Source organism: Acipenser ruthenus, chromosome 16 (genome assembly GCF_902713425.1).
Source record: "Acipenser ruthenus chromosome 16, fAciRut3.2 maternal haplotype, whole genome shotgun sequence".
NCBI classification, from domain to species: domain Eukaryota; kingdom Metazoa; phylum Chordata; class Actinopteri; order Acipenseriformes; family Acipenseridae; genus Acipenser; species Acipenser ruthenus.
This window is the reverse complement of record NC_081204.1, coordinates 22,887,738-22,914,719: the sequence shown is the minus strand read 5'-3', so window position 1 is coordinate 22,914,719 and position 26,982 is coordinate 22,887,738. Positions and strand designations below refer to the sequence as shown.

Here is a 26,982-nt window from a genome sequence, read left to right as displayed (position 1 = left end):
CGATTATCTGTTCTCTCAATGGGTGTCACAGTGTTCCGCCAATCTTCAAACTCGCACACCCAACACAGTTTTCCATCACTATTTATATCCCAGCCCTGCAAACTATCCCCACACTTTACCACTGCATTTTATACGGAGGGGACAATCACAGCCCCCCATTCCAAACCAGGGTTCCGCAAACAAACAGTCCCGTGGGGAAACAAGCACAAGTCCCGGAGTCCGTGCTACAGTATGCAAATATTCTTTCCAGAAGCGACACATGTGTAGCCATAGGAGTGTGTGTGATTAGCTATCCTAGTTTCGAAAAATTACACATCTCTTAAAGAAGAGCTTCTCCAAATTCTATACTTTGGGGACCATTTTTTAAAAACAACTGAAAACTGAGGAAAGGACAGATCACAAACAAGAAGGATAAACTGTAGCATATTTGCTCGAAATAGAGGCACTTATTTTCTCTATCATCTCTTTACCTGGGTTATTTGAGGGTAGGTGTTAATTGGCCACTATGAAACCATCAATGCAGCACCACTTGGATTTTATATATATAGGTTTCACATTTGATCACAATGCGATTAGAGCAAGAGCTAGGGGTCATTTAATTAGTGGAACTGACCAAGTGTCTTCTTATTATTTCTGATTGGAGTACCCCTTTGTAGTGTTTGAATCAGCTAGTCTTAAGGTTCCCAGGTGGCAGAACATGGTGTCAGAGGCAAAAGACTTTGAGGGCTCAGTGAGTGGAATCGGTTGGTACAGCCCCTCGTTGCGGACAGTCGCAACCGGCACTATATCAACAAGCATATACGGCAATATACTCTATCGCTGGCAACTAGAATTGAAGAACAGATTCTGAACAGGAAAAAAAACAAAACGCAGCATTCAAGTAATTGCAATACGAATCACACCAAATGATGTCATACATCATAAAACATGTAATAGAGCAGTAAAAAATATGATATGAAGTAACCCTATGACAGATAATAGCTGTTAAATTGCCATGTGAAATGTACCCTGTACCCTGACAGTGTTACCAATGTCTATCCCTCTTGTGAATGTGCCTTGTTGAAGTGTCAGGCAAGCAAATCCACAGTCAACCGGTTGCCAGATCTACCTCAAGTGAGCTTCTTTTTCAAGCAGGGATGAATGGACGTTTTCTTTCTGGTTCAATGAGCCTCTATTGAAACTCCTGTCTTAACTTTCCTTTGCACGACACAGAGACGGAAGCAACAGGGTTTTGTCGGACAGGGTTATGTTCCCACAGTGGCGATAAAACAGAAACACTATAGCCACAAAAATATGAAGCGCAACTTTCAGAAAACTTTTCAAGCAACTAGAAGAAGTTCTCCAGCAATTTCTCCCACGTGAAGAGTTTAAGCAACATGAAAACAACTCGGATTTCAGCAAAGTGTTTCCTGCCAACTTCATGAAAGAGTTTCATTTATTTATCAAATTAAATTGAAAGTTGTTTTACCCTATTACTGCCACATGTAAACCTGGTAAATGGAAAGCCATTTAACTGCTGCTAGAACAGGTAAACTTAAGCAGCCATGACTCCTTTTTTATATTGAAAATACTTTATAAATGGCATAAGCACAACATTCTACAGATTAAAGGATGCTGCTTCCTGGTACCTGCAGCACAGGAAGTGATTAGGTACCAGGAAGTCAGTTTAAACTAAATGATCACTTTAGTTTCAAAGCAGTTTAAAAATGGGGAAAAATCGCCAAGAGTTTCCTCACAATGAAAGGAAAACCAGTGCATATACATTGGTAGATTACACTTCTTTTAAATGTGTGTAGTGTCTTCGGAAGTGAGCTCTGATGATGTCAAAACAGTCTGCTTGTCAACAAATGTTTAGCATAATAAACTGTTGACACAATACTGGTATTGCATTGTTAAGGGGGTGGAAAGCAACATATGTAAAAGGTAAATGTGCATTTTGATTTGGCCATGTGTATTCTGGATGGGACATATTTTCAGTGAGTTTCATCCATTCTTAATGTAACTCCTGTTTTCTGAAAGGAGAAAAAAATAATGTTAATGTTACAAAATGAATTACAAAACACAGAGAGTGCTTAAGAAAACTTGAAACATATGACCTAGTTGTTTGATTCTGTTTTTTCTATTAGCAAGCGTTTTACCAGTTTAAAAGGCGTGAACGTTTTGAAAATATGAAAATATATTTCACAGCAACATAAGACGTCTCTCATGGTTGTGCACCCGGCCCTATCTTGCGAAAGTGCGCTTTCCTGGACATTTGCTGTCTTCGTCGGGAGCCGCTTAATTTTATTTAGTAATTTGGCAAACAAAACAGTCAGCAATGACTACAGTTCAAGTTGTTTACTGGGGGAACTACAGTTTTATTTCCTTTAGTACTGTTAATTTGTTGCGTTTTGTCTTGAAATGTATCATTTCATTCACTCGGCCACCAAAGAAGTGTCCCAAGAATGTATATATTATTTTAGTTAAAATGTGAATAATGCAGCTAGTGTACACTACTGTCGCCGAAACCAGTGTCAATAATCCAGGTTAGTATCTCACACACACACACACACACACATTATAATCGAATAACCACCTACTGGAGTAATGCGCTACCCATTTCTTCGGAGGCAGCATTGCTGGTCCTCAGGGAGTCTTTAAAACCCATACTACACATTGTGTTCGCTGCTTGCCTCCCGTGCACAGTCTGAGCTGGTATACGACGAGAGCGACCCGCATGCGCTTTGAGCTCACTGCAGAGAGCCAGGATAAGCTATCCTCCCATTGAACACACACATGCAGTAGAGCGCACCGAGCAGCAACTGCATCCATTCCCTGAGCAATCTGACCATGAAAAGAATGGGGAGCGACCTCTTCCAACAATCGGATCTGTAATGCTTTGCTATTAAAGAAATCACTGCAGGTAAGGCAACTGCTGTAATCCCATTGTTTTTGCATTTGAATACCCTATAATATTGTAAGAGGTTACTCGCGTCACAACGGGGAAATCAAGCCAAGTGATATGTTTGCTTAAAAAAAAAAAAAAAAAAAGCATGATGTATTTATTGCTTCAGCGTCTGTGCTCCTGCTTTTGTGGTTAGCGAGGGATGTTTTTTTTTATTATTTTAAATAGGCATGTTTTGATTTGATATTATGATGAAAATGATGCGCTCGGATTATGCCCATCCAGGTCGTACTGTGTATGTGCAGTAAGGTGCCTCCTCTGTCCGATACAACATTACATGAGCTCATCATAACTGTGACGGGAAAAAACAGCGCTATCAATATGACATTAGCAGCTGGTTATATTGTAGGCATGTAGACTTTATTTAATCAACTTATTTGATAAATAAAAGTGCCATTTGAATGCTGAAAGACTAATTTTTTTTAAAAGAAAAAAAACCTATACAGGCTGTGTAATACTAAACGAATTATACATGCGTGTTTTGTACTAGTATTAATTGTAAGAGACAACACGCCCACTCTGTTCGGGCAATATTCGCTTATACACTAACTAACTCGGAACTACTGTCCTGGAATGTTCTTTTTTTTCTGTGTGTTGAGGGGTCTTGTAAATATACCAGGATGGTGTTGAAAAAAACAGAATTACATTTATGAAGGACAGTATTATTCTAAAATAAATAACATTATTTCAGTTTATGTACTGTAAATTATATGAGCAATTAAAAAAAAAATCACCATTTCTAATTGTTTGGCAAAATAACTATTAATGTACTGGATACATCTTTCCCAAGACAATAAGTGCAGGGTGGAGTCCACTAGTAAATTTGACAATGTGAACGTTTTCTTCTTGTGTATGTCACTATAATCTGAGGCTTATATTAATAGTCTGTAGGCTGCTGATTAAGTCTGATCCACACACAAGCTTTCTAGGAGACAGTGTGGTCCAGTGGTTAAAGTCCAGGGCTTGTAACCAGAAAGTCACTGGTTTAAATCCCACCTCTGTCACTGACAGACTCACTGTGTGACCCTAAGCAAGTCACTTATGCTCCAACCTGCGGATGAGATGTTAAATCAATGTCCTACTGCACAGCTCACAGCCTACCTCTGTAAAGTGCTTTGTGATGGTGGTCCACTATGGTCCACTTGACACTATGAAAGGTGCTATATATATATATATATATATATATATATATATATATATATATATATATATATATATATATATATATATATATATATATATGAAGATATATTGTAGTTGTACACTGTAATTGACTTGTGTTATTGTTTTCTGGGACCCCTTGAAATTATGCCATCTCAATGGGTAAATCTCCTGGTTAGATAAATATAAATATTTACTGTCAAAAACAAAAGTAACTCACCAGGAACATGCTGTAATTCCCTAGTATTAGCTTTCCATTCAATATCTCCGTTACAAAAATACAGATTCCCTGCAATATGCTCCAGTAAGGCCTACAGGATGAGATAACGCATCAAGTTTGAGGTAGTGCATATTTTCAAGGTTATAAAACCCTTGCATGCAAAATGTGTTGGAGACCTTGCCATTTACAGAATATGACTGTAATATTGAAATCAAAATGCAGAAACAGTGAAACTAGGTATATTTCTAAATTTTAAGGAGGCAGTATTAAGCAACAATTAAACAAGACTATAAGATTATCCAGTCAGAAATACAGGTCGGGTTCAAATTAGCTCACAACCTCCTGATCACATTTCTGTTTATATGTACAGTATGACCTTGCATATATGTTCCAGTATATCACACCATTTTCATAAAATAAACCTATATAGAATATGCTGAGCCAAATTTGTTCATATATATATTGCAGTATATTGTCATACAAATGTTGAGAGATCAACTTTTTCATATTTGGTGTTGCTGAGTGAATATTTTTTTTAGTGGATCTCCAGATCTAATTTTGAAATCCTTCCATTATGACAGAATGACCTGGTGAATTGCACTGTTCTCTCAATTCAGTTGTTTAATTAAGCAGCATGGCACGACAGGGTCTGTGATGTTGTAGGATATTGGGTGAGTTGTGATCAAGTGCCTTCAAACTGCCCGAGAAGTGACACTATCCCTCAACGACACTCACCCTGGAGTGCCACACTGCGATTATACAATCGCTATGAGGTCATTGGAAATGAAAAACAAATAGGTTTAAAAAGAACCGTGGCAATGTGCTGAGGTATCGTCACAGCTACGACATCACAATGCCTGTTGAAATAAATAGGCGCACCATCCTTGCCATTGCATGATTTAAATTTAAACAAACTTTCTTTTCCATATAATATCCTTGTTCTATAAACAGAATATTCCACAAGTGTTCATAGTACTGTGGTTATTTCACTTATTTTCATGGTGCATCCTCAATATATGTTCCAAAAACATGTCACATGGGCATTTTAACTTGAATGCAGATTTGCAGATTGCTTCCTGCTACATAATTATATCCTGTGCTGTAGGTCAGGAGTCAGACCATGTGACCAGCAGCACAGGAAGTGGTTAGCAGTTTAACAATTGAATTTATACCTTTACAATTGATAATGTCAGTACAGTCTAATAAGAGATAAGTGAATGGGTTTTTAGTTGTATCCCTCCCTTTGGGCTACTTGGTTTATGTCTATATAGAGCATGTTTTAATCCCACACAGGATACTGGTCCCTGGCTCTGGATATAGCAGCGGCTCCCCTACATATATCATTCTTTAAAAGAGCCCCTGGAGAATTGGCCATTGCAATAGCCTCCTCCTTGTGACATTCAGGCGTTTATATATAGCAAGAGAACCATGTATTTAATTGTGATGAAACTTGCCAAGGACATTTTTAGCAAGTCTATTGAGGGAATCTGCCAATATATGAAGGGACCCACCCCCCTGTCTGTACGTACATAATATACTGTACATTACATTTTTTCATGTACAGCAGTGTGCAGATTTATTGGAACAACTCAAGAGTTGTCATTTATATCCTTTATATACCTACCTGCACGAAAACTGATATAGAAACAATAGGTGTGTGAAAATGTTACACCACTTTGTGTAATTAGGCCTCTTAAAAGTCTCATGCATTTTACCATGTGTTGCCATGTGTTCCTTTTCTCTTAGTATTTTAAATGAATTGCATGTGTGGCCTATTAAAGTCACAAATTAAATTAGACAATCACTGATTTGCCTATTTTGACAATTGTCCAAGATTTTCAGTTCCAGTGGTTTGATCTTACACGCACAACAAATCAAACCAACAGAAGCAATGGGGTGTTGTAATAAATGTGCACACCGCTGTACGTCCTGTGGATGAGGGTCATGTTAAAATGCTTTTTCATGCTACATGATTGGTCCTGTACTTCAAGCTGGGATGCTCATCTTCAAGTGTTTGCAGAGGGCCACGATGATTTACTTCTGATTTCATTCAGATGTATTCTAGAGGCAATTCATGTTACACTAGTAGATATAAAGTCTGCATCCCCACATTGTATTGCATGCAATTTAGCTTTCCTTCTTGCAGTTGCTTTTTTAAATTTTCTTTTAGCATTTTATGTATTTACAGTTTATGTACAGTAAAGTACGTATGTTTTAAAAGATTGTAAAAGAAAATAACGTTTTTTTTTTTTGTGGCACATTCAGAACTGCAAAATAATTCAGCAATACCGTTCCTCCTGTACTCGACTATGTTTAGATGACGCAGGGTGCTGCATAACAAGGTAGGGAACTGTTTGGAGGAAATGTATTTATGGATAAGTAGAAACCCTTAAAATGCTTATTGACAGGTCTGAAAGATTAGGCAGTAAACACTTTAAAAAGTCCATTAGGAATTGAGAATTGCAATGTGGCTGGTGTGCGTCAGGGTGTTAATTGTTAAGGGTTTATTAGGCTCGGAAATGAGGGGTTCTGTTCAGTCGTCTAAAGCTAGCAGAGCACCCTCAGGTCTGTCTTTAAAAAAAAAAAGAAAGAAATTATATTACGAATTGTGGCAAAGTGGATGCTGATTAGAAACAGGTGCAGAGTTGATGCAGTGCAGAAATAATCACACAGAAGGAAACTGTAATCCGTTTGGAAAAGGGATTCTTTTATTTATAAACTCCCGGTCTGGCGACCAAACAATAATCCTCCGGCAATACACACCAATCTGTAAAGCACGAAAGAAAACAATAATAAATGGATTGCAGTCCAAATAATAAATACTCGTTATCCACCCCACAATAATACAAAACACGGTCCCCAGTCCGGGTGCGTGCAGTAGTGCTCGTGGTGGGTGATAACAATTAAACAGTGACTGTGGTGTAGTGTTGTTCCGGGTAGTGCTGGCCCAAGGCGACGGCTCCGGAGACGTGTTACCCGTCTAGTGAATTCACAAAAACAAAAAACAATTACTAACAACAACAAAACAAACAAAACACTCACAAACTCTTTTTAGTTTTTAAAGGGGTTTCTCCCGGTCCTTCCAGTTCCTTGTTTTCTGAACCAAGCGAAGGAAAAGATTTGCAATTCTCCATCCCCTTTATGCTATCACACATGACCCCTTGGTAAACGAGTGCAGCTGTCTATACTGTCTGCAGAAGCTACGTCGTTTCCCTTCCGGGTCAATACGTTCCTGCAACGGAGTCTCGCCTTCCTCCAGATTGACCGACTTCCCGGCCCGAGGAAAGAACTGTCAGGCCAGCCCGTCCAAAGACTTCCCCTTTCGCTGCTTAGCGCCCCTCACAGGTCGGGAGGGAGATTTACAACCAAAACTCATTGTATTTCTGTCACACAAATACAATTCAAACTGTTAATGATTGCATCACTATAAGTGTAAACTGCTTTGAAAACGTGATGTTTGTTTACAGTGTATAATATACTTGTCCAAATTGGGTGCTCCAGCTACGACCTCAGGTGGGCTTTACAAACGGTTTATTGCGTCTGTGTGGGATTGGTTAAGAATAAGTTTCCCATAGTATAATCATAGCACAGTGTAATAAAGCCCAATGAAAGCATGATAAAGCATAGGGAAGCATCGTGAAGTCCAGAGAGGTATGGTAAAGCATATTGCCATGGTAAATGCATAGCATAACCATGGAAAAACTACAAAATTACCGTGCAGATTTAGCATGGTAAAGATTCACAAGGGGCTCCAGTACACATTTCCACAATGGCTGTCGCTCTTAGGAAATCGGGTATTTTTTTACAATCACAAGGTTCATTTGGACTCATTGTATACTTTAAGTTTTCTACATTCTTTAATTGAACCAAGTAAATTGAACCTCCATCCAGACCCTAAAGTAGTTGGAGACAGAGATTTGACAACATCGAAACTCCAGAACACATCAAAACTCTGAAAAGTAAACCAAAATAAAAAATTAGAAAACATAAGCTCATTATATAACTGGTCAACTTGATTGACTTTCAAAACATTTGGAGATATCGTACAGTAAACAGTAAGCTCCAGCATTCACATGTTCTTGCATTGCAGCTATGCAGTCATTTGGACACTGGTTTGTTGGTTGGTTTTATCCTGTCGGCTTGACAGTCCAGAATCTTCGTTGGCTTCCCAGGGAGCAGTCACAGACAACGTCAATGTCACTGGTCAGCTATGTTACAACTGAGTACTAGAAAGAGCTTTTCAAAATCACTTACGGCAAAAAGCAACATTGCTAATGGTCTGATCCTTTGTGTATTGGCAGTACTGTGTGCTGTGTCAAGATTACTGTCGGTTCCTGCAAACCCCTGCTCTGGAATTCACAAAAAAGCTAAAAACAAACAAACACGGCCAGCGTTTACAGTACATAGTATTGCATTAGACTCTGTCGTCAGGTTTAAAGCAATGCATTTCTCTGTATATTTTGGTGTTTGGAATGGGAGGGGAGGGCATTGGCTGACGGTGTTATGAGCGAGCAAACCTTAGTCCTGACCTGAACACTGACCACCATTCAGTCTGAATCAACCTCAATCCTGACCCGAAACACTGACCGCCATTCAGTCTGAATCAACCTCAATCCTGACCCGAACACTGACCGCCATTCAGTCTGAATCAAGCTTAGACTACCGGTTATGTGAAATTGTACCAACAAAGAAATGAAAACTAAATCTAACAAACCCTAATTTCATCATTTTAACAATATTGTTACCAAGTTTCCAGAGTAATTGATCTGGTTTGTCAAATTATAGTTCTTGTGTAATGTCCCGTATGGGTTAAAAATAGATTTCTTTATCCATAACTTCAAAACTCAATCAAGATTTGTAAGAAACTAAGTTCAGTATATTGAATATAGCCCGAAACAGTTGTCTACTTGTCTTGGTTTGAGCTCATGAGTTATTTTAGTCTACTATGATAAACTATGGGCTAAACAGCCCATAGTTTATCATAGTCCGACGCATGCTTTTTGACCCACAGAGGGACATACCACTATAGGGAAATGCACGCATAAGGCAATGAAAGAATAGAATACTGTAAAACAACACAAAGTTCAACATGAATGTAGGACAATGCCATTAGAACAACAGAGAGTTTAAAAGAGTTTAGTGCACTTAAATGCAGTGTTCAGTGCCCTGTTGGACTTGGTTTGAGACGCTGTGTCTATCATTGTGGCCTTTGTTGTGCGCTACAGACCTACAGTAGCATCACATGTGCTCATGGTTGATGTGATGGGATTGTGCTGATGCCCACACATTTATTGTGTGAACGCAGCATGCAGAGGTTTCTTTGGGTGGGTTTAGGGAAGCTCAATCCTGATCACTAACAGTCACTATCTTTTCTCTTCCAAGTGTCTGGTATGTTCTGTGTTATGTGGGTAAATGCCTGATTAAACCTCAGTTTTGTATACAAAATATCCTGCATCCACATAAGCAGCTTGTCATTAGCTGCACAATTGAAGAAGGACAAAATTACTGGATCAGAGATGCGTCAGTTTGGATTTTAGTGGGGGAAAAGTTGGCTTAGGGAACTGTAATTAATGCCTGAGTTTCAGGTGTAAATGGGTGGGGTTGGGGGTAGTTTTATTTCTTTGTGAGAATGTAGCTTGGTAAATGATGGCCAGTATTTGGAGAGATGTTTTCTTTCACAATACTGCACTTTAAAAAATATATGTATATATTATTATTTTGATTGCATTGTTTCATTTTACAACTTTAAACACACAATCACAATTGCCACTAAGGATCCTTGTTATGAGAAACTAGTCATTTTGAAACATTTCATATGTATCCGCCTAACTCTAGCCTCAGTTCTAACCTTGACTTACTAAATAGTGTGATAATTACAGGTACTTACCTCATAAAAAAAAAAAAAATTCAGTTGTATTACATTTTTGTTTTAGACTCTTTTAATTGTTATTTTTCTACAAAATAGCTTTTTATCTTAGTTTTTCTAATTTTACAATTAAAACCAAATTTGTTATCTCTTTTTAAATTTCTGTTTTGACAAATTCTGTTTTTAATTTCATGATTTAATTGTTCATTTTTTTTGTGTGTAAAGCGCTTTGGGATCCTTGGATAGGTGCTAACTATCTGAGGTATGGATGCACTGAAGACTTTTTGTCAAAACGTTTTTTTACAAACCAATTTAATGCACTGCACTGCATACCACTCAATAAAGAGCACTGGACCACAGTTCACCAGTGCAAAACTGGCACTGCATTTATTCTGAAGGAACATCTACAAAACAGAAATAAACTGTAAGTCTGCTTCCAAATCATGTTCCTTCATGTCTATTTCCAGTCTGAGATTACACCGTCTCATTAAACAGTGAAATGTAGCGTATCACTTTTTCACAACGCACAGTATTTTCCCCATGTTGCATAAAATATAAACACTGAGAAATATCGAAAATCAGGAGAAAAACAGCTTAATATTTGTCAATATCAATTTCGACAATATACAGTGCATGCAAAAACTTAAATTAATTATTATTTGTTTAGCAGATGCCTTTATCGAAGGCAACTTACAGAGACTAGGGTGTGTGAACTATGCATCAGCTGCAGAGTCACTTACACCTACGTCTCACCCGAAAGACGGAGCACAAGGAGGTTAAGTGACTTGCTCAGGGTTACACAGTGAGTCAGTGAGTGAGCCGGGATTTGAACCAGGGTCTTCCTGATTATAAGCCCTTTTCTTTAACCACCAGACCACACAGCCTCTTGATTTACAGAGATTGTTTCCAAACATTCCTAAAATATTATTAATGATTGTTTATAATATTTTAGCAATATGTATGTATTTTAAAACTTTTAAAACAAAAATCTAAAAAGGGTCCCACAAATGCATTTGTTTGGTTAATATAAATCACGAATGAAAAGTTCAGGTTGATTTTATCAACCTATCCCTTTAAAGTTTACCACAGTAAATTGTTGCCGTGGTTTATCACGTTTTTCAATACGCTTTACCAAACCACCGTGGGGTTTACAATGCTTGCCTGTGCTTTGCCATTGTTTCACTACACTTTGCTGTGCTTTTAGCATGGGATTCTATTTGAAGAGATATCCCACTGGAATAAACTGGAGTTCTATTCTTTAGCGACCTGAGGAATAACCCTGGATTACATCCTAGCTGTGGTTATCCAGGGATTCACCCTAAGGATAAGGGGTTGATGAAATACACGTTGATTCCCTGCTGCTGTAAAATGGTTTTAAAAAATCCTGCTGTGACTTGATTGATCTGCCCCTGAGAAGACACATGGCTGTGAATGACAGTCATTGTTTGTTGATTATTTTTGCGTTAGCCACCCAGAACCATCACGCTTCTTGTTTATCCTACTCGAAAAGGGCAGATCTTTTGAAACAGTATTTTTTTAAGTTTCAGAAGTTACGCTGAGGATATCAGTGGAGTCTACTTTAATGATCTAAACAATGGTGGAACATACCGCCACCATAAAACTGCAATACCTTTTTTTTTTCTTGCAGACTTTATTTCACAGTATTTTATTGTATGCAGGAATGTCATTAAGTGGTCAATAAAACACCCAGGCTGAAATACCATTAGGATTAGTATAGTGTTTAATTGAATAAAAACGATACAAAAAAATCAGTGTCAAACATTTAGATTAGAAGGCTTTTTCAATGTCTTCAAATGTTAGAATGGTATTAAGTTTCTTTTTTGTATTTCTAAATGCAGCACTGTTGGGTGTGTATCAGTCATGGATAATGAATGGCTGGTTTCACAAACCCTGGTTATCACTAATCTTGGACAAGCTAACGTTAGATAGAGTTTAAGAATGGTAGTATTAAGACCTGCCACTGTTTAGATCAATAAATAGACTGTAGATTGAAGCCCCACTCATGGTGCAGGCCAGTGTGGCATGTTTTTCTTCTCAGAATGTTTTGACAAGGCATTCCTCAGCCTGGTTAGCAAGAAGAACAGCAGGACACCTTGTGTAGCATGAAGGGCATGAAGCCAGCGGAGTGAGTGACAGCTGGGCACGAGGGAAGGGAAGCTGAGAGGGGGGGTCAGGCCTTGGGTACAGTACAGGCAGAAACAATTGGGAGAGATGTAAGGAGGGGCTTATAGTTTGTAGCATTTTGGGTAACAGATCTGAATTCATATTTTTGACATCACTTGTGGGGTTTTGTCAATAGGATGCAAGGCCACATAGTGAATGTGACATGTTGTGCCACATATACAGTACTGTGCAAAAGTTTTAGGCAGGTGTGAAAAAATGCTGTAAAGTAAGAATGCTTTCAAAAATAGACATGTTAATAGTTTATATTTATCAATTAACAAAATGCAAAGTGAGTGAACAGAAGAAAAATATACATCAAATCAATATTTCGTGTGACCACCCTTTGCCTTCAAAACAGCATCAATTCTTCTAGGTACACTTGCACACAGTTTTTGAAGGAACTCAGCAGGTAGGTTGGCCCAAACATCTTGGAGAACTAACCACAGTTCTTCTGTGGATTTAGGCAGCATCAGTTGCTTCTCTCTCTTCATGTAATCCCAGACAGACTCGATGATGTTGAGATCAGGGCTCTGTGGGGGCCATACCATCACTTTCTGGACTCCTTGTTCTTCTTTACGCTGAAAATAGTTCTTAATGACTTTCGCTGTATGTTTGGGGTCGTTGTCATGCTGTAGAATAAATTTGGGGCCAATCAGATGCCTCCCTGATGGTATTGCATGATGGATAAGTATCTGCCTGTACTTCTCAGCATTGAGGAGACCATTAATTCTGACCAAATCCCCAACTCCATTTGCAGAAATGCAGCCCCAAGCATGCAAGGAACCTCCACCATGCTTCACTGTTGCCTGCAGACACTCATTCGTGTACCGCTCTCCAGCCCTTCGGCGAACAAACTGCCTTCTGCTACAGCCAAATATTTCAAATTTTGACTCATCAGTCCAGAGCACCTGCTGCCATTTTTCTGCACCCCAGTTCCTGTGTTTTCGTGCATAGTTGAGTCTCTTGGCCTTGTTTCCACGTCGGAGGTATGGCTTTTTGGCCGCAAGTCTTCCATGAAGGCCACTTCTGACCAGACTTCTCCGGACAGTAGATGGGTGTACCAGGGTCCCACTGTTTTCTGCCAATTCTGAGCTGATGGCACTGCTGGACATCTTCCGATTGCGAAGGGAAGTAAGCATGATGTGTCTTTCATCTGCTGCAGTAAGTTTCCTTGGCCGACCACTGCGTCTACGGTCCTCAACGTTGCTCGTTTCTTTGTGCTTCTTCAAAAGAGCTTGGACAGCACATCTGGAAACCCCTGTCTGCCTTGAAATTTCTGCCTGGGAGAGACCTTGCTGATGCAGTATAACTACCTTGTGTCTTGTTGCTGTGCTCAGTCTTGCCATGGTGTATGACTTTTGACAGTAAACTGTCTTCAGCAACCTCACCTTGTTAGCTGAGTTTGGCTGTTCCTCACCCAGTTTTATTCCTCCTACACAGCTGTTTCTGTTTCAGTTAATGATTGTGTTTCAACCTACATATTGAATTGATGATCATTAGCACCTGTTTGGTATAATTGTTTAATCATACACCTGACTATATGCCTACAAAATCCCTGACTTTGTGCAAGTGTACCTAGAAGAATTGATGCTGTTTTGAAGGCAAAGGGTGGTCACACCAAATATGGATTTGATTTAGATTTTTCTTCTGTTCACTCACTTTGCATTTAGTTAATTGATAAATATAATCTATTAACATGTCTATTTTTGAAAGCATTCTTACTTTACAGCATTTTTTCACACCTGCCTAAAACTTTTGCACAGTACTGTAGGTATTTCCCTTCTAGAAGTTTCCCATAGTAAAAGCCTAGCAAAGTGTAATACAGCAAAGTGAAAGCATGGTAAAGCATAGGCAATCAGTGTAAAGCCCAGAGAGGTATGGTAAAGCATAATAAAAAACAAACCAGGGTAAGCTAACACTTATAAAAGTTCCCCTTAGTAACAGCAAAGTGTAATAAACAACAGTGAAAGCATAGGGAAGCATTGTACAGAGAGGTATGGTAAAGCATATTTAAAAACAGGGTTCCAACCCTTGTAAAAGCTTCCCAACAGTAAAAGCAGAGCAAAGTGTAATAAATAATGTTTGCAATCTAATCACGGATGATAAACGGATACAATGTTACTGCGTTTGTAGTTTGATACTACAACCAAAAAGTCACATTAAAAAAGTATAGTAAGTGCCAGTAACTTACCATCTGGTTGAATTGGTGTCGGAAGACAGCCGCTGAAAAGATCCCCACCTGTCCGTAGAGACCTCTTAGAGTAGGCAGTCCCTTCAGTGCATTGTCAGTTCTCTTTCTCCTCTGGTGTTTGCTTTTGTGGACTTCCTCTAAAATCTGTGTGGGATGGAAACAGTTGTAAAAGTATTTAATGCAGTCTCCATTGTGTTTAATGCAAGATTCACATGTTTTTATTCAAACGTAATTCAGCCATTCTGGAATATCAGCAATGCAAGGAGGGGTGTACATACTGCTGCTGTTTAACTGTAAGAATACAGGATTATATATTTAGGGACAGTAGATTGTTAAAGTAGACCCTGATATAAGGGTACAGAGTGAGGCCATGTATTCACTGCACTGTCAAAATACACAAGTCCACTGACACATAGTAAGCGGGTCTAGTATGAAACTATCAGTGAGTCATGAGTTTATGATCTCCAGCACTGAGATGCCCCCATTATCTAGTCATCCTTTTTTAAATGGTCACTGTTCAATGATATTTAATAACTGCGTCATCAGCTCCCGCAACCCATTCACCCATTCCGAAAACGAATGCAGATTGTCAGCAGGGTCGGCTTTATGACTAGGAGAGAAACAGATGGCTTGTAAACATTCCTCTCACACCACACACTGTTCTGCAACAATCCTGTCCATGTGTCCCTGATGTGCACTTACCACAGCCTTTAGGAGTTCTGGTAAGCTGTTGTTTTATAGACAAATATTGTATTCACCTATACATTCACTCTTCAGGTTCTGAGTGCTTCCACTGCAACTTAAGTTTCCACGCAGCTCAATTGTATTACCGTAATACCTGCAACCTGCAATAGCCGCCAAACAAAAACACAACTCAATAATCTGCATGTTAATTTAGCTGATTTTATCCTTTACCCAGAAAACATAGTGACTTGAGCACCTTATTGTCTCTACTAATTAATACAGTAGCCAGTAATATGTTGAGCAACTGGGCCAGCAGCAATCTGAATTGACTGTACTGTAAAGTTACTTTCTGATGCCTCTAATATACCCTGCCAGTGTTGCCCCTGGGGATGATTTATACAATAAAAACACACTGAAGTGATATCCCCAGGTGTATGTTAGGATGCTGGTTTTAGGATTTGTTTAGATCATTAAAACAGACCCCCTTTATCAAACACCTAGCCCATTACACAAACATAACAAGCTGGGCAGAATCATTTTCTTTCATCTGGTATTGTGGGCACTGAAGTATCCTGTTTACTGGCTAATCTGAAGTATTTCCTAATGAGTCAGTCTCCGGAGTCTGACAAAGGGGCACTAATGCTTGAGAGGGTACACCGCAGCAAAGCCACATCCTCGCCATCGCCACAGAAAAGACACAATCAATTCAATTGGAAAAGAGCATGACTTGTCAGCTGGTATCTAATCTAACCGCTCTTCAAAAAAAATACTTTTTTGTGCCAGGCTACCTACTCACAGTGGAGTATGTACAGCAAGGTCGCTTGGGAATAAACAAGTTGAGAAAAGGTTTTAGTCCCAGAGTACTAAACGTAGTTAGAGTTGGCACAGTACAGTAAATTTGGATTTTAAAATATCTTTCTGTTACTGCTTATGAGGCCAATCAGAGTGCTCTTTTCACCTTCCGTATTCTACGACACATCACAAAGAAACCCTGTTCATCACCCGTGCACTTTCTGTTTTTACCGTGCTGTATTCTTCAAAGCAGCACGCTTGACGTCACCTGCTTCAAAAAAATCATACCTGAGGGACCTCTTAGAATTCCATTCAACTGCAGAGTCCGTTCCAAACAGTGACATCACAAACGCCTGCGTCCCTCAGCCACTTCACGGTATTCTCAATTAAATTGACAATGGACTAAATAAATGTTGGTAATGAGTAGAAAAAAATACATAGCTGGATGTTGAACTTGTATTAATAATAAAGCAGTATATAATTGTTGTGTATGGGTTATTTTGACACTCATAGAGCTTAAATGGACCTCAGCTTTCAACTTCTGTCTGATCACTTTGTTGTTCCACCATACACAGACGTCCCCTGCCCTGTAACCCTAAATTAGGGCATGAGAGCAAACTGTAGTCACAAAGTTTACAAATGCATATAATGAATGTATAAAAGGAAATATTTTATTTTTGTGGGGTCAAATGTGATCTAACTACTGTGGAGTTCAACATTTAGATCCCACATACACCAACATAACACCAACTGCACATATGAACATTGTCTGAAATGTGAATTAGGAACACCTTGACTTCAAGGGTTACCACAGACGTGTACAGAGCCACAGTGTGACGTTCCCTAGCAACGCAAAACCCTGGTTCAAAACACACACGTCAAGATGGCAGCCACACACGTTATACAACAGCAGCTTTTTCAATTTTCTCATGTGGCAGGAAGTGCAAAGACGTTGCCATGGCAACCAACCATTGTTTACAGAAATGTAAATACTGTACTTAACAGCCTCCCTAAATTTCAAATCCTGAAGTGTAATAGTTTCTTTCACCCACTTGCTTTGTAATGTTGCAGGGATTTGGTGCTCGGTTCTGTTGTTACAGTATGCAGAAATGCAATAATTACCACTATTTACTCAAGTTTGTTTCAGCTAATATTAGTATAGAGACACACCTTCAATCATGCAGTTATCCTGCTATATGAGTAATTATACCCATGCAGTTATATATATAAAGTTGTCACAATTTAATAAGATGCATCTTATGTGTCACGTATAGAAGGAACCACCCAAATATCCAAAGCATTGCATTTATGAATTTATAATCAAGCCTCACCAGGTAACTTGCGAACACTTACCCTTCAGCTTTGTGTCTGCTACTGCTGGCCATATTTAAATGTCTAAGCTCAAACTTGACCTTTTTTATTTTCCTGTTCTGCAGTTTTTAAAATGGAAATACATGTCTGCTAAAACACGTGTTTCTTTAAAAGATGCCCAATTGAAACCGTCATAATGAATGGATGTGCTTTCAAGTTTAAATGCTAAACATGTCTCTGTTCAGGAAATGAAACAGAAGCAAACAGCCCTGGTATCTGCAGACCAGGCAGATGGTGTAGAGGAGGTTTTGAGGACATTACAAATACTGTAGTGATGTTTTCAGACAGCTGTTAATCATCATATGGAAAGACTTAAACACGCTTTTTAACTTCAAGCTTGTTTGTGTTTCTGATTATGCTGATGGGGGGGATTCAAATAGATGTGAATCTGGAAATGATAGCCCTGGAGGGAGAGCTGCCCTATTTTTTTCAGATGGGAAGTGGAACAGTAGAATACAAGCGGTCGTTGCAACCGTGCATGGAAGAATCCTTCCTTTAGCTCCTCTATTGTCACAGTGGGTAGCAGAGCATGTGAGTCTTCTTGTGTGTTGCTATAGCCACCATCACAGAATGTAAACAGCTTGTAGAAAGAATAGCCCAATCTCCGAGTGTGTGGCTGCAGTGATTCTGAATTCTTCCCAGTCTGCAAGAGTGCACAACCACTTTCTATTGTCTCTAATACGTTTACCAGATCTGTCTGCTCAGAAATGATTTAACGTTTCACTGCCATCTTGCATCAATAGCGTATCCCATTTACTTCATGTTTACAAACCACAAGATTATAGATGTCATTTCAGTGCTTGTTTTTTGTTATATATATATATATATATATATATATATATATATATATATATATATATATATATATATATATTGTAACACAGCAGGGAGGGGGTTAAAATACTCCCTGCAGAAAACATGTGCAAATGCACATTGGTTGTTGTAATTGTTTTGTTTTATTATTTAATTATCCCCTGCACCTGGTGATCATTGTAAATTAGAGGGTATTTAAAGAGAGCAGCCAGTCTGTTCTAGGCTGCTGAGTAGAAGGAGGCAGGAAGAGGTACTCTGCTTCCCAGCAGTCGTAAGGTAAAAGTACGTTGTAGGAAACCTGTGTGGTGTTTATTGTGTAGTGGGGAAACAGCCTAGCTGTCCCACTGGTAGTCAGGGTGTTCCTGAGGTGTAGTTAGTGCTCGTACAGAGCTAGGTGTTTGTTTTGTGACTATTAAAAAATTAGCGCAACAGCGCTGTTAAAAATCAAGTTTTGTGTGTGGCTGGGTCATTTTAAGTGCTGGAAAAGAACCCGAAGGACTAAAACCCTTCACAATATATATATATATATATATATATATATATATATATATATATATATATATATATATATATCTATCATCATCATCATCATCATCATCATCATCATCATCATCAGCCTTTTTCAATCCACTGCTGGATGAAAGCCTCCCCAAGATTCTTCCACAAAAGCCTGTCTGCTGTGTCTCTCATCCACGTTGCTCCAGCGTGTTTCCTAATTTCATCTTGCCATCTTCCTGAAGGTCTTCTTCTTGGTTGCTTTATATCTCTTGGGATCCAGTCTAGTATCTCCTTGGTCCAGTGATGGTCTATTCTTCTTGCTACATGTCCGGCCCACTGCCATTTAAGTTTTTTCGCTCTTATAATAACATTGCATACTTTTGTTTGCGCTCTTATCCATTCCTTCCTTTCTCTGTCTCCTCTTGTTATTCCCAGCATGCATCTTTCCATACTCCGTTGAGTCGTTTGTAATTTTTGAGTCATTTTTGCATTAAGGGTCCAGTATATACATATCTATATATAATTTAGTTTATCTCAAATATTGGGGATAATATTATTATTTTTTTACATTTAAACAGAAATGTCAACAGAAAAAAGGCTTTATAGACTAGATGCACCATGAACTTTACTGTCATGCTGTAGTTACTAGGGTATTGTTAGTAGGCACAGGGCTTGTTTTTTGCAGTGTTAGGTGCTGTGTAGATTAGTGGTTGTGTGGGAATGTGTAAGTATTTGTTGGGAACGTCTGTACAATATTGTTGTAGTTCAAATACTGGTCACTGGTCATTTCAACAACCTCTAAAGAAGGACACATTTATGCTGATTAAGTTACGTTTGCAGATCTTTGCATAGAAACAGGACAAAGCAGTAAATGAAAGCTGTTGGGATCTGCAGTCTGCTTGCATGCTGTGCAACATTGCAACTGATTGTGAGGCAGGTCTGTCCAGGGAGCCCCTCCCTGGCCTTGGTGTCTTTGTATTTTGATCCACTTCGAATTCTCTCAATTTGTATTTGAAGCTCTGTAAACAGGCTCTTTTTTGTCTCTTTCGCTTCTCTGGGAATGTTTGAGAATGCATGCTTCTTCTCTGATGTATGCCTCAAATATTTTTCCTAAAGCCGCTCTTGGAGAAACAAAATGAGAATCAAATGAGACATATTTCAAGAATTACGCAGATTAAACATTTAAGCCATCTGTGTAGACGTCATGTCATTCACATTTTCCGTGGGAAAGTAGACTTCATTTGGTATTTATAGTCATCTTTGTCTTTTTCTTTTGTATTTGTTTTAAATTGGACTGATTTTCACGTTTAACCCTTTACATCCTTATGCCCAATGAGACATGTTTCAGAAACCAGTAAAAGAGGAATACATCTGAGCAACTCCTGAAACAAACAAAGCACAAAAGAGAAATAATCAGAATGCTAAAATTGGACCCGCTTTATGCCATTTTGAATACAGTGCCTTGCGAAAGTATTCGGCCCCCTTGAACTTTGCGACCTTTTGCCACATTTCAGGCTTCAAAACATAAAGATATGAAACTGTAATTTTTTGTGAAGAATCAACAACAAGTGGGACACAATCATGAAGTGGAACGAAATTTATTGGATATTTCAAACTTTTTTAACAAATAAAAAATTGAAAAATTGGGCGTGTAAAATTATTCAGCCCCCTTAAGTTAATACTTTGTAGCGCCACCTTTTGCTGCGATTACAGCTGTAAGTCGCTTGGGGTATGTCTCTATCAGTTTTGCACATCGAGAGACTGAAATTTTTGCCCATTCCTCCTTGCAAAACAGCTCGAGCTCAGTGAGGTTGGATGGAGAGCATTTGTGAACAGCAGTTTTCAGTTCTTTCCACAGATTCTCGATTGGATTCAGGTCTGGACTTTGACTTGGCCATTCTAACACCTGGATATGTTTATTTGTGAACCATTCCATTGTAGATTTTGCTTTATGTTTTGGATCATTGTCTTGTTGGAAGACAAATCTCCGTCCCAGTCTCAGGTCTTTTGCAGACTCCATCAGGTTTTCTTCCAGAATGGTCCTGTATTTGGCTCCATCCATCTTCCCATCAATTTTAACCATCTTCCCTGTCCCTGCTGAAGAAAAGCAGGCCCAAACCATGATGCTGCCACCACCATGTTTGACAGTGGGGATGGTGTGTTCAGGGTGATGAGCTGTGTTGCTTTTACGCCAAACATAACGTTTTGCATTGTTGCCAAAAAGTTCAATTTTGGTTTCATCTGACCAGAGCACCTTCTTCCACATGTTTGGTGTGTCTCCCAGGTGGCTTGTGGCAAACTGTAAACAACACTTTTTATGGATATCTTTAAGAAATGGCTTTCTTCTTGCCACTCTTCCATAAAGGCCAGATTTGTGCAGTATACGACTGATTGTTGTCCTATGGACAGAGTCTCCCACCTCAGCTGTAGATCTCTGCAGTTCATCCAGAGTGATCATGGGCCTCTTGGCTGCATCTCTGATCAGTCTTCTCCTTGTATGAGCTGAAAGTTTAGAGGGACGGCCAGGTCTTGGTAGATTTGCAGTGGTCTGATACTCCTTCCATTTCAATATTATCGCTTGCACAGTGCTCCTTGGGATGTTTAAAGCTTGGGAAATCTTTTTGTATCCAAATCCGGCTTTAAACTTCTCCACAACAGTATCTCGGACCTGCCTGGTGTGTTCCTTGTTCTTCATGATGCTCTCTGTGCTTTAAACGGACCTCTGAGACTATCACAGTGCAGGTGCATTTATACGGAGACTTGATTACACACAGGTGGATTCTATTTATCATCATTAGTCATTTAGGTCAACATTGGATCATTCAGAGATCCTCACTGAACTTCTGGAGAGAGTTTGCTGCACTGAAAGTAAAGGGGCTGAATAATTTTGCACGCCCAATTTTTCAGTTTTTTATTTGTTAAAAAAGTTTGAAATATCCAATAAATTTCGTTCCACTTCATGATTGTGTCCCACTTGTTGTTGATTCTTCACAAAAATTACAGTTTCATATCTTTATGTTTGAAGCCTGAAATGTGGCAAAAGGTCGCAAAGTTCAAGGGGGCCGAATACTTTCGCAAGGCACTGTATATCCTCCACAATTTACATAACACTGCATATAAATATGTTTCTTAAGATATTCATATCTACATAATAAACAGTACCTTGAACCCATATGCTGTTTCTCTCCGTTGAGATCAAATACTTTAAGATAAAAAAACTGCTCAATGTTATTATGTGGATATGAACGTCTTTCCAGCTATATTCCAGTATACTGTGAAGTATATAATTAAAATGAATGAAGTGGGTAGATTTGTCTTTCTCTCTTGTATCTTGTTTGATGCACATGGGTACAGTTGCTTTGAAGTATTTCTCTTTTACTGCTCTGAAGTACTGTACGTCTCATTTGTTTCTCCTTTTGTTTCTCCAACAGTGGATTTAGGAGAAACATTTGAGACATATTTAAATGAGAGGAAAATAGAATAATCAAGCATTTCTCCGAGAAGTCAAAGAGACGTGAAAGAGCACATTTTTTTTCTGTTTGTTAAACATGTGAAATAAACTCCTTCCTTTCTGAGATCACTGTCCACTGGAGAAATACAAGGTGAGCGAGAAGGTGAGAAACTGACACTCCAGAACTACTGAAGCACTGAGACAGAGAGTGGAATATTCAAACAAACACTGATTGAAATGAATGCAGTGTCAAAAAGGACCGTGCTCATATCCGTTCAGACACAGCAGTGTGAACATTTATTACAACACCCCATTGCTCCTGTTGTTTTGATTTGCGGTCAAAATAGGCAAATTAGTGTCTAATTTAATTCATGACTTTAATAGGCCACACGTGCAATTCATTTAAAATAGAAAGAGAAAAGGAACATATAGTCACACATGGTAAAATGCATGTGAAAAATCTTTAATTAAACAGTAAGGTAACCAAAAATCCTAGGTGTTAAGGATAAAAAGCTGAATGGAATTTATCAAGGGAGTTTTTTTCACTGTAGCAAGTGAGATTCAGAGCTTGCTACTGCAATTCAGAGGATGCCACACTGCATTAGGGTAATGCATTGTGGCAAAGGACTGCTTCATCACATTGTATTAGTGTGATGGGCAGTGCTTTAACAGCAGTGCCTGTGCTCACTGATTGTGTGCTGCTACACTGCCATAGAACCATTTAAAATGGGGATTGCTATAATTGTGTTCATACAATTTGCCGTATTATTTGCTGTAAGCATTTTTTTAATTTGTATTGCTATAAAATGTTTCTCTGTTTTTCTCAAATAGTCCATGTAAACATATTATTGTTGACAGACAAGATATTTATAAAGCCATTTGCGTATATGAATTAGTCATTTACACTGACGTTAATAGGGATTCTAATAAGGATATAATTCATTTCTCAGGTTCTCAGTAATAATGGTTCACTGTGTTATACTAACAGATGTCCATGTGAAGCTGCTGAACCTATAGGAGTACTATTATTATTTATTATTTGTTTATTCAGCAGACGCCTTTATCCAAGGCGACTTACAGAGACTAGGGTGTGTGAACTATGCATCAGCTGCAGAGTCACTTACAACTACGTCTCACCCAAAGGACGGAGCATAAGGAGGTTAAGTGACTTGTTCAGGGTCACACAATGAGTCAGTGGCTGAGGTGGGATTTGAAACGGGGACCTCCTGGTTACAAGCCCATTTCGTTAACCACTGGACCACACAGCCTGTTTTTGTGTAACACAAGGCTGTCTGTAGCACTACAGACAGCCTTGTGTTACACAAAAACAACTCCATTATTTACATCAATCTTCCAAATGCATCCTGGAATGTTTGAAACTAGTTGAAAATCGCTGTGACAACCTACCGCTTTTCCTAAACCCGGAAATATTTCTGTCAGAATTGGTCAAATCTAAAAAATAAAAGGCTTTGGTTATAGTATTGCATTATAATTATTTAAGCTTACGTTTCAGTTGCAAAATCTGCAAAGAGGAAAACTTATTTTCAGCAAAGCACTTGCACAATTATGCAGTAGTTTTTTTTAAATAGTTTTTCAGCATTTACTGTATATGGAAGAAAGACACATGTTTAAAACAGTTTATTACCAAAGAAGTAATTGAAATCAGTTAAATACATGTAGATCTGTTCTTGCCCTGTCTTTTGCAGTAATTTTTAATGCCTCTGTCACTTTAGTTTTCATGGTTGATGGCAATCTTACAAACCTCCGCATTTCTGACACAAAATCCAGACTCCCCACTGACACTGAAGCATCACTCATACACAACTCTGTTGCTGCAGCATTATCTAGGGCAAATTCTCAATTATAGAATAGAACTGGAACAAATTAGTGCTACAGCTTCTATTGCAGTTTTCTGTAGTCTTCTGTAATAAATTATACATTCTGTAACTCTATTTCTGTGTTTTTTTTGGAGAGACTACTTATTTAAATCCAGTGCATCAAGCAGCAACCAAAGTCAAAAAGTAAAACCGCTCATATCAGGACTTTATGATTACCAGCCCATTTAATTAGGAAAACAGCCTGCTTGAGTATTTTTTTCATAGAATGGAGTTCAATTCCTATGAGCTCCTTATCTATAGATTGAGCTGACCTTCAGTTAGGAACGGAGGCTGTCTGTCTAAAATGCCACTATGGAGAGACGTTGCCCTTTTCATGTAAGAAAAGGCTGCACAAAATGTCCAAAAATACCTCCATCTAGAAAGAAGATTGACAACAACCAGGGAAGAAAAAAAAACGTGACTTAGTACACCGAAGAAGGCACAGCTGGAACAAGTCTACTTAACTGTAGTCAAATTGTCTACTTGACTTCGTCTTCACACCAGAAAAATGTTAAACTTGTACTGTGTTGAATAAAAAAAAAGCATATTTTTTGAAAGGAGTAAAAATGTTATTCATGTTACCAAATGATAAACACCTTGAGAGTGCTTAAGAGAACTTAGACTATGTTACTTCGTTGTTTGGTTCTAGTTATCAGGTGTTTTAAAAAAAAAAATAGGAGTTAATTAAAGACTGTAGTAATTAATTTGAAAATATGTCCCAATCATTGTTCTTGTGTTGAACCTAAGTGATCTGAACACAGCCATTATTAGATAGGAAGACTAGCAACCAAACTGCAATAGACACACTCCTCTTAAGCAATGCAGCCCCTAGCAAGAGCACAGAGCTAGTATGGTCTTTGTATATTATGGTACATATCCCTGAGAGGTTGCAGCCCATGGTGTTTTATGCCTTTTTAAGCATGCATCACTGTTTTAACTGCAAGATTCAATTTGGAAGAGTGTTTTTTGGGTCAGTGCCTTTAAGGTTTGGAAAAAAAAAAAAAGAAATGTAATCAAATCAACAATAAACATGACTGGCACTCAGGCTGTAAGCCTCTGTATGATGGATCAAATTATCATACAGTTCATTGCAATTTTAAATGGTATACACTATGTTTCAATAAAAAGTAGAGTTTTGTATGAATGGTCATATCTATTAATTTATTTTATGTAATTATTTGCATGCATTCAATGCCCCACATTCAATAAATGATAAACAGTGTGGTTCTTATACCAGCAAGAGAGACAGTGGTTTCCTGAAGCACTCCTTAAGTCCTCTTGTAGCTGTTATATGACAAGTGCATTGGCCTTTTTAATGCTCCTCGGTTTTAATAGAAGAGTGTGCTGAGTCCCTTCGGAATCAGTCATTCAGCAGCAGGCTGTAATCAGTGTGCTGTGTCGTGAATGGAATCCTGTGTGATGTTTGTTACTAAGCTGTACTGTGTTGTCTTATCACTGGACAGTGAATGGCATAGAGATTCCACTTGTAGTACAGTGAGTACAGTGTGCATGTACGAGTTCTCATCATCTCTCTCTCTCTCTCTCTCTTTCTCCAGGACACTGTGTAGTCGGGGCTGCGTGGCACGATGCCTCTTGTGAAGAGGAATATCGAACCGCGTCACCTGTGCAGGGGGGCGCTGCCAAATGGGGTCACTAGTGAGCTGGAGTGTGTCACTAACAGCACTCTGGCTGCCATCATCAAGCAACTGGGCAGCCTCAGTAAGTACATACAACTCCTTGTAATTGTACTGTGCATTACTAACATACTGTAAGCATTAGCAACTTTCACACATATTAGGATCTCACAACAAAGATTTTAAAACAAATCTAGCTGTTTTTGTTAGCTAGATGGAATTTCTCCAAATTAAAATTCATTTACTATAGCGTCTGCTGTTCAAAGTATAGAGGAAAATATTTTCTGCATCGCTGTAGTAAATCAATATGAACTAGAGGTAGCACCGAATAGTCAGTTAGTTAACTAGTTATATAAAAGTGACAGTCAACCTCAGAAACTGGTAGTCAACTAATCTCACATGATTGAGATGCTTGCGGTTTCCAATGGAGTTGAGGTTAAAAGTCATTGACATATAAATGACAATTTAGAACATTGATAAAGTCAAAGCAGTTTAATATAGTTTTAACAGTGGTTAAAGTCCAGGGCATGTAACCAGAAGGTCACCGGTTCAAATCCCACCTCTGCCACTGACGGTCACCGGTTCAAATCCCACCTCTGCCACTGACTGACTCACTGTGTGACCCTGAGCAAGTCATTTAACCTCCTTGTGCTCCATCCTGCGGATTAGATGTTAAATCAATGTCCTATTGTAAGTGACTCTACATATAATGCATAGTTCACAGCCTACCTCTGTAAAACGCTTTGTGATGGTGGTCCACTATGAAAGGTGCTTTATAAAAATAAAGATATTATACTATTATTATTATATTATACTCCTAGTAGGAATATTGAAAAACTAAAATTGATTCTGTCCTATGGCATTATAATCCATTAAACATTTCTTGCACTATTAACAAACTGGAAAGCCATCAAGGTCTGCTTTCTAATGAAATCGGCTGCAGGGCAGGGTATGGAAGAATATGGTAAACATCATCCAGGATTCATAGCTCAGTACCTGATTGAATGGCAATGTGGGACTCTGCAGCTTTGAATGACTTCAGCTCTGGCATGAAAGATGTCCAGTGGGGTTTTCTGAAGCGCGCCAGACCATATGAAACAATGTCTTTGTATGTGTGTGTTTGATGCAGGTAGACATGCTGAAGATATATTTGGGGAGCTTTTCAATGAAGCAAACAGCTTTTGCATGAGGATGAATAATCTTCAGGACAGGGTCGACCTCCTGGCTGTAAAAGTCACTCAGCTTGACTCCACCGTGGAAGAAGGTAGGTCAACAATTAGCAGCTAAGACAAAGGC

At 38.7% G+C, this 26,982-nt stretch overlaps 1 protein-coding gene across 5 annotated transcripts in view; it reads left to right on the top strand.

Annotated features, from left to right (window-relative positions):
- Positions 1 to 2,666: 2,666 nt before the first annotated feature.
- LOC117411825 (actin-binding protein WASF3-like) overlaps positions 2,667 to 26,982 on the top strand; it is a 43,012-nt gene continuing 18,696 nt past the window's right edge. For 4 of the 5 annotated variants that reach the window (XM_058989077.1, XM_058989075.1, XM_058989074.1 and 1 more), the window contains exons 1-3: positions 2,667 to 2,902; positions 25,609 to 25,771; positions 26,816 to 26,950. In XM_058989077.1, the coding sequence (XP_058845060.1) occupies positions 25,639 to 25,771; positions 26,816 to 26,950 (268 nt within the window). In that variant the 5' untranslated portion in view covers positions 2,667 to 2,902; positions 25,609 to 25,638. Of the gene's footprint in view, positions 2,903 to 6,590; positions 6,668 to 25,608; positions 25,772 to 26,815; positions 26,951 to 26,982 lie in introns of all 5 variants that reach the window. The other variant, XM_058989073.1, reaches the window with a different exon arrangement.